Raw genomic sequence first — 14893 nt, forward strand, 5'->3', positions numbered from 1 at the left:
TGTGTGCATTTTTCGTTCTCAGGTGTGCAGTTTGCTGGTTTGTGTTTGTTAAATTTGGAATGCTCTAGTGTTTGTGTGAAATGTTTTCAGGTTTGCATAACTGTGTGTTATCGGTTTCTTTAACTTGATTGATTTTGAATTTTCTCAGGTTTTTAATTGATGCATGTTGACTGTTTTCCAGGTTTGTGATTGGCCGGGAGAAGCCAGGGGAGCAGAGCGAGGTGGCTCAGCTGATCCAGCAGACCCTGGAACAGGAGCGATGGCAGAGAGAGATGATGGAGCAGAGATACAAGCAGTACATGGACGAGGATGAGGAGGTACATGCTAAGTCCAACACAACATAGGCTACGCACAAACACACACGAGATTGAATAAAACATGACAGATGTGTGTTCACAACATCCTCGGCCGACGTTGCTGCGTTTCATTATGGATCTGATCAGCTGCAGGAAATCAAAAGCAGGAGGACTGACAGAGAGGAAAGAATGAGCTGGACAGATGGATATTGCGTTGTGTGTACGTGTGTGTGTGTGTGTGTGTTTCTGCGTGTGTGTTTGTGTGACAGTGTGTGTTTGTGTGACAAAATGTCGTCTGTGTGCCACCACGTGGCCTGTAGTTTCAAACTCGGTCCAACTTCTCCATCTTGTGGTCAGAGAGGGGAACAAACAGCTGGCTATGTAAAGTAAGTGAGGATGGTCTGTGTATTGGAGGTTCTAACCAGCATCAAAGCAGCCACCAACATCACATATAGGCAAGGCAAGGTAATTTTATTTGTATAGCCCGTTTTTTACAAGCAGTTTGTCTCAAAGGGCTTTATCCTCTGTCCTTAGACCCTCACATCCACTGAGGAAAAACTCAATGGAAAACCCTTTTAACAGGGAAAAATTGGAGAAACCTCAGGGTGAGCAACAGAGGAGGGATCCCTCACCCAGGACGGACAGACGTGACATAGATGTTGTTACAGACAAGAAAACAATTTATAGTACATATAGGCATATAGGCTATAGCTATATTACATATAGGCTACTATCCATGTTGGATTTGGGGATTTTGTTTCTTGTGACCTCAGTAGCCTATTTCTAAAAACCCTGGCTCCACTCCAGCCTCCCTGAACATTTCCAAAGAGCTCATTATGAAAACATCAGAACTTCTAATAAATCAATTTCAAGAACCCAATCAAATTCTTGACTTGTAAAATATATTAATAATAATTCATGGTGCACCTTGTATGTAGAATATTTAAAGGGCTCTTGGGGACTGGTCAGAGAGGGATTCAGTAGGCTAATGGTCAACATTGATGATGTAATGTGCACGGGTGTGATGGTGTGACTGTGTGGTGCTAGAAGAGACAACCAGACAGACACACAGCTGCATTCACCTCCAGGGGGAAACTGACAGATGCAGTCAGGAAGCTATAGCTCAGCTTTCACCATAGCAAAGTGATGTATAAGTGCAATAGCCTACTACTTTTAAGTTGATGCATTTTTGTCAGCAATAAAGATAAGATAAGATAAGATAAGATGTGAGTTAAAGTAAAGTTAATTTATTTTGTAACATAGAAGGAGAAGAAGACAGGTGATTGGCAGATTGCTATTGATTGTGTTGTTCCTGTGTGTGGGAGATGGTTGGAGAGCTTTCTCCTTTCACTTCATTTGTAATAGGCTATCCATGTGGTGTGGCCGCTGGCTGTAGCCTACTCTTTAAATCATGTTACATCAATGTATATCCATGTAGAGGACAGGAAGTGGGATTTTGATACCAGTACTCACCTCAAGCTACAGTTTAAAGAGTCTCTTTCACATTTTAAGTAAATATGCTAAGCTAACACTAGCAGCGTAGTGTTTGCTCAGCACAAAGACAATAAACAACAGGCAAACTGCTAGCGTAGCTCTGCGCGGAGGTAATTACAATTAGCTTACCAGCACAGTGAAGATGTGTGTCATGTGTTTTGGTTTTATAGATTAAAGAATCAAAATGTAAGACGTGTTAGCTTAGGAGGTGTTGGCTGATTTAGATTTTTCAGACAGAGCCACAGTAAAATTGCTCTCATTAAGAAATGGTTTATACACAATTTTCTTCTACAATACTGTCATTTTCACATCAGTTGATAGCTTCACTGTGACAGGCTTGCTGTTTATTCCAGTGAACTGGCAGCTTTGTTTCAGTATTTTTCTACACAGTACAATTATTATGACAGTAAAAACTCAACATTGCTAAAGTGTTGCAACTATTAACTGTATTTTTTATTTTTGCCTCTCTTCACCTCTGCCTGCAGACAGGTGAGTATGCAACAGACGAAGAGGAGGAGATGAGTCCGGTGTTTCCCAACTCTATCGAGGTGTTTGACCTGGCAGAGAACCAGGACATGTTGTCTCCTGTGGAGCTGGACCCTGAGAAGCTGGCCCACAAATTTAAGGAGGTATTAGCCTATATGTTGATTTTGATCATTTTCGATCCTGAGTTGAGTTATTTTACTCATTTGAGTTTCCTGATGTTGTCTTCCTTTCTTGTAGCTCCAGATTAAACATGCAGTAACCCAGGCGGAGATCCAGCTGCTGAAGAGAAAGGTGAGACCACTTCACGTTCAGTCCTATCTCAACATGCAGAACTGAAGTATCCAGGTGATACAGTATTGCAGAGGAGAAGGCACACTACTGTAGCATAACATCGGTTCTTTTTTTGTCCCAACGATGACTTAACGCTTGCTCTGCCTCCCACGTCCCACCCCCTCTCTCCCTGGCTGACCCCTCCCCTCCAGCTGGCGCACGCGGAGCAGGATAAGTTGCGTTGGCGGATGGAGCGCGCTCAGTTGGAGCAAAATATCCGGGACAGTAAAGAGAGGATGGAGAAACTGGAGGGCTACTGGATGGAGGCACAGTCTCTATGTAAGGTAATGTATTCAAGAGTGAACAGTGAAATCAAAGAGGTGACTCATGACTGGAGGGTTTTTATAGGTTTGTTTTTCATTGGTATTTAAATGTTTGTTTGGTTAATGAGTAGAGTTGGATGAAAAATAATCAAACACAAACATTTTCTGATTAATTTATGTGAATCAATTCTCAAGATCCTGAGCTTAATCTTTTTTTTCAATCAATTTTTACCTTTTTGCAGTAAAGGTTTGCATCTGTGCTAAATATACTGGCATATTTTATAATAACTTTATTTTGAAATATCAAGTTTCTTAACAAGTTAACACGAGTGCATCCCAGAAACTAAAACCAGATAAAGGACAAGGACAAAGAACCTAATCTTAGCAAGAAGAGACCACACATAGAGCTGCACCTAACGATTTTTGACTTTTCGATTAGTCGATTAATCTAACGATTATAATTATTAATTACTTGATTAATGACAATGAATTTACCCAAATAAAAAGCAAAAGCTGCATGTCTTCTTAATATTTCAAGATTTTATTCAAACACATTTCTTGAAAAAACAAAACCTTTGTTACAAAAGTAACAAGATGAAATGTATGCACCATAAATATGCAACAGAAAATAGCTGCCTTCACTGATAATCTGGGGAAGCAACATAAATCTCTCCAAAATAAAGTTACAGCAAATGCTTGCTCAGTTCAAGTAAAAAGACATTGTGCAACCTGTGCAATATAAGTAACTTAATTTTTTTCTAACAGTAATTTTTATCATTCTTCTTAAGTAACACACACACACGCTGATTACTAGGGGTACCATGTTAAAGGGATAGTTCACCCAAAATTCGAATTTCATGTCAACTAAAGGCTGGGAGAAGTTTCAGAGTCCTCCGTGGCTTCTCTGAGTTACAGCGGGGCTCCGTGCAGCACTGCATGTCCATAATAACGGTTGAGAACGGAGCTCACTTTTCTTCGTACAAAAAGACACACCAAAAAACATCCAAATACCTCCATAGTGCTTGTCTGTAATGTCCCTCTTGTATTGAAGCCCCAACATGAGAAATTGTTACGAAAAAATTAAATAAGTCTACTGTATATTTCAAGCTTGTTTGTAGCGGAAGCTCCCAGTGTTGCTCTGCCGGAATCTCGCGCGATTTGCGGAGCCGTGAACTGGCTGACACAGGCAAAGCAGGGAACTGAGACACTGGGAGCTTCCGCTACAAACTAGCTTGAAATATAGACTTATTTAATTTTTTTCTGAACAATTTCTCATGTTGGGGCTTCAATACAAGACGGACATTACAGACGAGCACTATGGAGGTATTTGGATGTTTTTTGGTGTGTCTTTTTGGATGAAGAAAAGTGAGCTCCGTTCTCAACCGTCATATGGACATGCAGTGCTGAACGGAGCCCCGCTGGAACTCAGAGAAGGCACAGAGGACTCTGAAACTTCTCCCAACCCTTAGTCAACATGAGGGTAGAAAATGAGTGAAATTTGAATTTTGGGTGAACTATCCCTTTAAACACATCACACTTAATTCTGTCCCGATCTGTATCCAGATGCTTTATACTTTATGAAAAGTTTCTTTCACAGCAGCCATCTGAAGGCAGGAGGACATTTATCAGAAATCATTAGATTGATAGGATGTTTTTGTTTCTATTGTCTTGAATTAGCTGTGTAGAAAACCACTGACATGTTGTGGTGTTGCATTGTTTGACCACATCCTGCTGCTCTGTAACATCCAGATAACAGTGTGATTTTGTGGAGAAGCTGATTCCCCACTTTGCTGAGCTGTCATGTTTCACTCTGATTGGCTGGTTTGTCTCAGAGCTGTGAGTAGTGCTGGGACTGAGTGACACATTAATTAATAACCAGATCATAACAGTGCAGCTCTGCTCCGCCTAATTCACTGCATTTGCACCAAGGCTGTAGACCCAACCCAACCCAACCCAGTAATTAGTCATTTGAATGAGCTTTTGTAATTGTGTAGAGTATAGATGTGATGACGATGCCTTACCTGAGAGCTGAATCATTCTCACATTGATGTCATATCAGAATAATAACACATGAGAAATGAATGGCAACAACATTTTGTTATGCTGTAAAGCAGTGGTTCTCAACATGGGGTCCAGGGACCCCCAGGGGTCCTTGAGAAGGTTGAAGGGGAAATTGTACCACTTTTTTTTTCAGAAATCTCTCTATACTAATATTTCCAAAAATTCACGCCAACGTCCTTCAGTCTCAGAACAAATATTTGTGTATTTCTGATGTTTACTTCAAAATTTGGTCCAATGGGGGTCCGTGGTCTAATTTGTGTCAATTTAGGGGTCCTTGATGTAAAAAAGTTTGAGAACCACGGCCGTAAAGGAAATGTAAGTTCCCAGGATCTGACAGCATATGTGTGTGTGTGTGTGTGTGTGTGTGTGTGTGTGTGTGTGTGTGTGTGTGTGTGTGTGTGTGTGTGTGTGTGTGTGTGTGTGTGTGTGTGTGTGTGTGTGTGTGTGTGTGTGTGTGTGTGTGTGTGTGTGTGTGTGTGTGTGTGTTTGTTTCCAGGCGGTGGATGAACACCTGAAGGAAACCCAGGCTCAGTACCAAACCCTGGAGAGGAAATACAGCAAAGCCAAGAGGCTGATTAAAGAATACCAGCAGAAGTAAGGGAGGGGGCATGAAATAAAGGTTTGTAGAGGAGTCAACGATGCCAAGACTTAAATGTGTGTATGTGTGCGCTTGTAGGGAGATAGAGTACCTGAAGAAGGAGACGGCTCAGCGTCGAGCACAAGAGGAGAGCGAGGCAACACACAAAGAAGAAACAGACAACCTGCAGGAGAAGGTAAACAAACAAACAAACACATCCTTCCTGCCTTGGTTTTCCATTTTCATCCTTTTATATTTATATTTTCTCCAGTAAATAGCCCAAAACCTTCACACTTATGCATGTCTGGCATTTGTAACGTGACACAGATTGGAACATAACACTCATCCAAACAGGTTCTCTGCTTCAATGCATTGTTCACTTTCATTCCTACCTGATCTGGGCTCAGTTTTGACTGACGATCGCTTTGTAAAATAGAACCGGAGATACTGCAGCAGTCTGGTTTAAACCTTTTAGATAACTGTCAGAAATGTTCAGCAGTGGTGGGTGATGTCTCGTCGGTCATGGCAGACTGCCACGTTGAAAATGGCTGTTACAATCCCATGACAAGCCTGAGGTAGATGAGGTAGATGAGGTAGATCAGGGGTTCTCAACTAGTCTCACTCTGGGCTCCACATTTTCCCATGGTCATTAAGTCACGACCCACTTTTATAGAATTCAAACCAAGAATTTTTTTTTTTTAAAGCCTTTAAAAACTCATTTTGCTCTTTATTGAGCAAAGTGCATTTCACAGCACATGAATGAAACTGAGGAGGACCATGACAACTGCATGTACGGAAGTGAATAAAAAAATATCAAACTGCACCAAATGGAGACCAGCAAAACTATATATTTGACTTCTAATGCATCTCTGCATTCAGAGCATATTCACAAGAATGAATAAATATCAAAAACAAAATAAAGACCCACAAAACAAAACAAGATTCACTGCATTCAGGCCACATTAATAAGAAACTGATATCTTTGCATTCAGAGCAAATAATAAGAAACTGAGGAGGACCATTACAACTGCATGTGTTCACGTGTCTCGTGCCTTTCAATATGAGTTATTTTTCAAAATAAAAGACATGTCCAACATCAGATGTGCATTAAATAGTATTTACTTTTTTGACCAGCTGTCCGCGACCCATCCAGAACGGGTCCGCGACCCACTTTTGGGTCCCGACCCACCAGTTGAGAACCACTGAGGTAGATGAGGTAGAGGAGGTAGATGAGGTAGAGGAGGTAGATGAGGTAGATGAGGTAGATGAGGTAGAGGAGGTAGAGGAGGTAGATGAGGTAGATGAGGTAGGTGAGGTAGATGAGGTAGAGGAGGTAGAGGAGGTAGAGGAGGTAGATGAGGTAGGTGAGGTAGATGAGGTAGATGAGGTAGGTGAGGTAGATGAGGTAGATGAGGTAGATGAGGTAGGTGAGGTAGGTGAGGTAGATGAGGTAGAGGAGGTAGGTGAGGTAGATGAGGTAGAGGAGGTAGAGGAGGTAGGTGAGGTAGATGAGGTAGGTGAGGTAGATGAGGTAGATGAGGTAGGTGAGGTAGATGAGGTAGAGGAGGTAGGTGAGGTAGATGAGGTAGAGGAGGTAGGTGAGGTAGATGAGGTAGAGGAGGTAGAGGAGGTAGATGAGGTAGAGGAGGTAGGTGAGGTAGAGGAGGTAGAGGAGGTAGAGGAGGTAGAGGAGGTAGGTGAGGTAGATGAGGTAGAGGAGGTAGAGGAGGTAGATGAGGTAGAGGAGGTAGGTGAGGTAGAGGAGGTAGAGGAGGTAGAGGAGGTAGAGGAGGTAGAGGAGGTAGGTGAGGTAGATGAGGTAGAGGAGGTAGAGGAGGTAGATGAGGTAGAGGAGGTAGGTGAGGTAGAGGAGGTAGAGGAGGTAGATGAGGTAGATGAGGTAGAGGAGGTAGAGGAGGTAGATGAGGTAGATGAGGTAGGTGAGGTAGATGAGGTAGATGAGGTAGAGGAGGTAGGTGAGGTAGATGAGGTAGAGGAGGTAGATGAGGTAGGTGAGGTAGATGAGGTAGGTGAGGTAGAGGAGGTAGATGAGGTAGATGAGGTAGAGGAGGTAGAGGAGGTAGAGGAGGTAGATGAGGTAGATGAGGTAGATGAGGTAGAGGAGGTAGGTGAGGTAGATGAGGTAGAGGAGGTAGAGGAGGTAGATGAGGTCAGTCATCTCTCTGCTGACAGCTCACTCACGGCTGTCAGCTCCTTTCAGTCTTCTCTCAGCGCCTCCACCCTGACTGTGACTCATCTCTGTAATGAGTCTGACCGAAGCGCAGCCTGGACTGTGGCTGTGATGAGCAACGCTTATGTGATGAAGGTCGTCGAGGTTCAACTTCATAGCGTTGGTACTTGAAAACAAACTTTTGGAATAACTTCAGAAGTGAAAAAAACAACAAAAAGACAACATATTTTTATTATTACTTATACTTGAGTGTTGCTAACTGCAGATGCTACAGTATTGTGTGAATCATTTTGATGACAAATGAAAGCATAAAAAAGATGTGACCATTCTTCAATATGTACAGAGTAGAGGTAAATGGATGAAGATAACTTTAAGAGACTGCATACAGATGTGGAAAAAATTGTTGGTACCCTTCTGTTAAAGAAAGAAAAACCCACAATTCTCTCTAAAATAACTTGAAACTGACAACAGTAAAGGACCAAAGGACGTTCTCCCAGAAGCAAAACTGCAGCTTTTTGATCCAAAACTGAAGTCTTTTGGCAAGTCACATCAGCTCATCGTACACAGATGCAAAAATGAAGCATATAAACAAACACTGTACCTACCCTGAAACACGGATCAGGCTCAGTTCTGTGTGGGTCTGTGGCCCTCTATGAGCCCTGATCTGAATCCTATTGAACATGTGTGGAAGGAGCTGGACCATGCAGTCTGGAGAAGGCTCCCTTCAAACCTCAGACAGCTGGAGCAGTTTGCTCAAGAGGATCGACAGGTGCAGAAGTCTGATTGAGAGTTACAGCAATGGTCTGACTGCAGTGATTGGCTCAAAAGGTTGTGCAACAAAATATTAAGTTACGATTAAGTTAAAAGAATAGTTCACCCAAAATTCAAATTTCACTCATTATCTACTCACCCTCATGTGGACTAAGGGCTGGGAGAAGTTTCAGAGTCCTCCGTGGCTTCTCTGAGTTACAGGGGGTCTCGGCGTAGCAGTGCATGTCCATATGACGGTTGCAAATGGATACCAACTGTCTTCGTAACAAAAAGACACACCAATCTTTTGGTGATTCGGTGCAAATCTCCCGAGATTTGGACGGACCAGGAAGAGGAGCTTCCGCTGCAAACAAGCTTGAAATATAGACTTATTTAATTTTTTTCGGAACAATTTCACATTTCGGGGCTTCAATACAAGACGGACATCACATACCAGCAGCATGGAGGTATTTGGATGTGTTTTGGTGTGTCTTTTTGTTACAAAGACAGTTGGTGTCCATTTGCAACCGTTATATGGACATGCACTGCTACGCTGAGACCCCCTGTAACTCAGAGAAGCCACGGAGGACCCTTAGTCCACATGAGGGTGATGAAATTTCAATTTTGAGTGAACTATTCCTTTAAGGTCAATTTTGTCCAGGCCAGTTTCATTCGTTTGTTTCTGTTTTTTAATTTGTTAATTTTATTGGTCGCGGAGACAGGGAACATGTTGCATACATAAAAAACACAAACAGTGCAAAAAGAACATCAAGTTAAAAGACTGGTGGAGTAAACAGACCACGCTGGACAATTATTTATTATTTATTACTTTTGTCCGTTGCAAGTTTTGAGTGACAATTGTGGGTTTTTCTTTATTTAACGAAAGGGTACCAACAATTTTGTCCACATCTGTATGTCTTATATGTGGCTTTGAAAGGAAATGAGAGTAATGATGGGGACTTGGGCCATGATTGTCACATTGCCTAACATGGCTGTATGACTTTATTAGGTTTGATATAGTTTAGATGTATTTAGTTCTAACCCACTGTGTGTGTTGTTTCCACAGATTACAGACTTGGAGACCAAAGTGGATGCCCTGAAGACCCCCAAACCCTCCTAGACTGCTGCTACTTCCTACCTCCTAGCTGTGACTGGACGAGGAGGAGCTCTGCCTTCATTCTGACCGGGGCTGTATTTTATTCTAATCAACCATTTACTGCACAGACAGGGAACGTGTGTGTGTGTGGGGGGGGGGGCAACAAAATCGAGGACGGCAACTGCAAGAGAGAGGACGGAGGAGAGTGACGTTCAAAGTGGAAAACCAACGTCTCATCTGCCATCTGCCAGCAGCTTAGAGCTCCGTCAGTCAGCAACCAATCCCAGAATGCACCTCCCTCCTGTAATACCCAGAGTCCTCCTTGTGTGTCTTCCTGGCAAAAGGCTTGGCAATCAACACGGAAACCACATTCAACAGCGTATACATCATTTATGGATGATCTGTTTTCTTTTCTCCTCTCCTCATTAACGGTGTTGCACCAGGACTCTGCTATCGATTCAGATTTATTTTAAAAAAGCGCTTTTAATAAACAGGCTCGTCACAAAGTGCTTTATAGGGTCACAGAGGGGAGAGATGCAGAACAAAACAAAAGAGGACGAAAGTCATTTGGTTGTTGTCGTACTACTTTTGAACTGTGCGGTTGTTGAACCATCTTTTTTCTTTTTTTTTCCTGTGGGGACTGGACTGGATTCTTACAAAGAGACAGACGTGTTTTCTGTAACATGGCGTTGGATCATTTGAATCAAGAACTAAGTGTCCACCTCATTTTTAAAGACTCAACTCCTAGTGGAACCTCTGTAGTAATGACAAACCATGACAAAAACTTACCTTGAAAAGGAAAAAGCCACCGCCCTGTGAAAACTATAAAACAAAATGGCCGACAAATTTCCGATCTGTGACAACAACTGGGAAAATAACAGAACACCCTCGTCCCTTCCCCGCCTTTGTTTTTTGCTTTTCCAGGCTAATTCTCTAAGAGCAATGGAAGGAATCAGGCAGAAATGTGCATTTCAGGTCTGAAGTGGTGGCGTATTGTTTGTATATATTCTAAACTTGTATTTAAAAGTGTTTAAATGGCTTAAGCAATTAAGACGGTCTGATAGGGGTGAGTAAGGCGGTGCAGTGGGTGAATGATGACGTCTGGCTGTGGAGGGTGGACTGGTTCAGTCTGTTTCATCTCTTCTCTATCACCATCAGTGGCAGACAGGGTGTGAATAGTGGAATACGTGCTTACAGAGCTTCTAATGGTGTATATTTGTTGGTGTTTACTGCAGTAACTGTGGGTTTACATTGATTTGAACATCCTGCTCTTCGGGAGAGTCATGTACAATATTCTTTGAATTGGTGCAGGGAAACATCGTGTTCAGTTTTCAGAGGTTTGCTCTTATCCGCACTCAGAAAAACAACTGAATATGCTTGAATATACCAGTATGTATTCCACTATGCAGCTGCTGCATAGATCCCTGAGCTCCGGCTGCAGGGGGAAGTCAGAGTATTCACTTGAACTCATGTATTCAGAAACATCTGGTATGTACATCAGGGTCGCCTGAGGTGAGTTTCTACATTGCTCAAACATTTCTTGGAGGCAGAACTGTAGACATGATCTCATTGGTGGAGTTAAATTTAAGTTGGTGAAGGCAAAGACAAAATGTTCAAATCAATAGGAGCTTTTTGAGTCAGATATGATACGAGAACAGTGTATTTGGAATGTATTTTGTACACAAACACACTGGAGGAGTTTACAGTTACTTCCAGCTGATGCTGCTGATTGTCCAGTTTTAATCCTACTTGATTTGCCTTTTTGTGTGATGAACTGATGAACATTTTGGATTGCCCAAAAAATGACATCAGTGATACTCCAGTAGTCTGATGGAAATCTTTTAATAACTGTCAGGAGGTTTTAGAGTACTCCCTCCTCACTGGTGTTCCTCAAGGATCCATCCTTGGCCCTTTTTGGTCCTTACATATTGCAAGTAATTGAATGGAAGAATAAGAAATGATCCTACCAATCATATTGTGACTTTAACTTATTTTCATCACTGTTTGTCTTGTAATTAGCTAGCGGAGCCTTTCTCTGTTAACCAAGCAGGATAGTTTTGCCTCTGAGAAATGTTTGTCTAGCAAGAGCTTTCATGTGGATATGAGCTGCAGTGTTAATCAGAAAGCAGTGTGCATGTAAACACACTCTGCACATCTTACGTTAGGAGGAGAGTTAAATGTCCCAGTGCCAGTATTATGACTTTAGAAACTAAACTTAAGTTAGTGATACATATATGCCTGATGTAGTCCAAATATAGGTTGAATATAAACATGTTGCTGTGGTCATCAACACTGTTTCTTTTCCCCCAAAGATTTCTATTTGATCAGAAGAATTCAGTCACTCAGAGGAAATACACAGCACAGAGGAAATGTTGTTGAAAATGCTTGTGCCTAAAATTTGAGTCAGAGTGTCACTTTGGAAATGGTAATTAATCACAATTTATCCCTTTTCTATGTGGAGAAATGGACAAATGGACTTGTAGGGATTGAAGTGTGACTCTGTGGTAACAGTGCAGTCTGTATTTAGACAGTTACTGTATCTATAACTTATATAACTATTCTGAGTTGACTGCACCCAGAGGTGGATGATGTTCCAGATGTGCGGTTCATATGTGTATATGGATGATGGTGAATTGGTGCTCAGTTAGACAGTGTTCAACAGAAGTGAGTCACACAATGTTCTGATGGGGCTGGTTGTGTATTTTCCTGCTCTAGTGTTGTCATTCACCCCTGTGATTGTTGTGAGTCCATGTTTGTGTTCCCTCAAGACAACACAGCTTGCTGGCAAGCTCTCATAAGGTCTCATCCATTGATAATGCTGAATTAGAAAAGTGAATAAATTAGGCTAATTCAATTCTAATCAATACTAAATACAGTTACTATTGGTTTTGAGAGTTACCCCCTGCTGTGAGATACAGTGAAGGGCATAAAAAATATATTTCACCCCCCCCAAAAAAAGTGAAGCAGTGCATGTTATTTTTTAGCCATGCTGGTGTCAGTGTGTCAGTTCATCCACTATTCTGGTCCAGACTGACCTCAATAACTGTTGGATGGATTGCCACGAAACTCTGCAGGGACAGAGGTGACCCCCGACTCTTCACCAGGCCCAGTACTCTGGTTTATGGGTGTTCTAGTCGACCTCTATGAGTATTACCATGGTAACATTTAAACTTGCCAACAATCAGCATGTTAGCATCATCACTGTGAGTGTAAACGCATGCTAACATTAGCATTTAGCTCAATGCACTGCTACACGCATGGCTGCAGATTAGTTTCATTTAAACTACTTAAAAAAAAAAAAAAAATAGTTTGTTTTAATATCTTGCAAACACAAAATATGAAGATGTGGATAAAGCAGTTTTGCTTGTTATTAATGTTCAAATCAAATGTTGCATTTCCACACTTCCAAACCAATCTCCACAATCATTTGTGTGTGTCGTCCCTTCACATGTTGAGGTGTTTGCTCTCCAAGCTTGTCTTGCGTCGACCAATCTGTCCCCACCTTCAGCCGTGGACTTCACCCCACAGCGTTCCAGCTGAAGCGTCCCGATCGATACCTCTGACCTACAGGAAGTAGTTTGTGTTAGATGTGGAGTGGAAACGCTTTAGTTTCCAACAGGAGCATTAGAGATTTCAACCCAATGGATCTCATTCTTCTGTTGTGCTGCATTTTCTGGCCTGCCCTGATGTGATTATGTTTGAACTGGACAGTGTGAACTTTATGTTTTCATGCAAGATTGAATCAAACAGAAACATTGTTTTCTTCTTCTTCTTCTTCTTCTTAAAAACCAAGTATTTGTTGGGAACTTGCAGTATGTTTACATCGTCCTGTCATAGAGAGAGCGTTTTTAAAAAAAGGCGACTCACCTGAGTATTTTTATTATTTTTATTACAGTCTTATCTCTATGTCAAAACCGACGCGAGCTGTATAATTGCTGTTTCATCACCAAAATCAAGTCCTGGTCACTTTTGGGTTTAATATCTTAAACACAAGTTAGTGATCACTTTGCCTTGTTACGACGGCTTTGTCTTGTAAGTTCAACCTGCTGCTTTTGCCTTTACAAAGCCTTCAGACGTGTGTGTGTGTGCTAGCTGTAGCTGACTGTCTGCCCATCACTCATCATACCTGCATCAAAACCAGTGATTGAATACATATAAATGAGGGTTCCCGGTGTTTTAAAGAGTGTTTCCCAGTGGTCACAGACAAACTGCCATGACTGACGGATTGTAGCACTACAGCATTTAACCACTGTAACAGATTGTAGACGGATTGATGCCTTTTCTCCATGACATTTCTCATTACTCGTGTTTTGATTACTTATCAAACTCAGCTCTTCCCCTGCTTTGCATTCTGGGAGCTGTTGTACAGATCCCATTGTCTCACTGGTGGCAGCTCTGTTGGAGCAGGCCGTGGGCTTTAGTGCCTTGCTTCAAGGTTAAAGGTTAATGATTGCTGTCCAAGCATACACACACACAGGCGTTCCACCACCAGCTTCGCTATTCATTTTGATGATGAGCCCTAACCCTAACCCCCCCCCAAGGTCAGAACTGCATCGAGGTGTTTGGACTCAATTATATGAGTCCAGTTTCCACAGACACTGTCGATGCAATGGCCCTTATGTGATGCTCAGGGTGGAAAGCTAGAAAACTGTCCTGTAACCACTGGTGACCGCTCTTTAAACACTCCACAGCCACAGCCAATAGGATTAGCCGGTTAGATACAGTATAGATTTGTGCTCATGTAATGTTTAAGGATCTGAAAAAAAAAAAATGGGGAAAAGTTTCATTTAGAGAAGATGTGATATTTTTTAAATTATGTTTTTCTTGGAATTTTCCATTTTGCATTGTTTTATTATGCTCCGACACCCAACCTTCATGGCATTTTTTTTAAAATAAATAATATTAACCCTAGGCTTGACTTCTTCTCATACACTGTTGAAATCAGAATTAGGTGTCATGTGGTTTGTTATATGAGTGATGATGGACTGAGCGGTGCCAAACACTGTGAGCAGGACAATCTGACAGTGTGTGAGCTGAGCGACCTCCCAGAGCGTCTCAGGCCTGACACAGATTTCCTTCTCTGCCTGGTTCTGTTCTACAGTTGATGCCACCATGTTTGTCTGAACCAATACCTGTCTGTCAGCATTACTAAATAAATATATGTTGAACAAGAAACAAGAGGACTGATTTAAGTGTTAAAGTATAAAAGTGTGTGTGCCTTTCCAAATCTATACCTGCAACCTCACTTACTGACTGACTTAAAGCAGAAGTAAGTGATATATTTGTGTTAATATAAGTCTTAAATAGTTATATCTTCCGACAGCAATCACTTACATAGAGTGTTTGGAC

The 14893-nt window shown here is 41.8% G+C and overlaps 1 protein-coding gene across 3 annotated transcripts in view; it reads left to right on the forward strand.

The window, feature by feature from the left end:
• LOC310990526 (neurabin-2-like) overlaps positions 1–14670 on the forward strand; it is a 50450-nt gene extending 35780 nt beyond the window's left edge. For all 3 annotated transcript variants that reach the window (XM_083977928.1, XM_083977930.1, XM_083977929.1), the window contains exons 9-15: positions 182–317; positions 2276–2419; positions 2514–2567; positions 2759–2890; positions 5427–5524; positions 5607–5703; positions 9515–14670. In XM_083977928.1, the coding sequence (XP_083834054.1) occupies positions 182–317; positions 2276–2419; positions 2514–2567; positions 2759–2890; positions 5427–5524; positions 5607–5703; positions 9515–9568 (715 nt within the window). In that variant the 3' untranslated portion in view covers positions 9569–14670. The remainder of the gene's footprint in view (positions 1–181; positions 318–2275; positions 2420–2513; positions 2568–2758; positions 2891–5426; positions 5525–5606; positions 5704–9514) is intronic.
• The last annotated feature ends 223 nt before the right edge of the window (positions 14671–14893 follow it).

The sequence above is a fragment of the Trachurus trachurus genome, assembly GCF_905171665.1.
Source record: "Trachurus trachurus genome assembly, chromosome: 8".
Taxonomy (NCBI): Eukaryota; Metazoa; Chordata; class Actinopteri; order Carangiformes; family Carangidae; genus Trachurus; species Trachurus trachurus.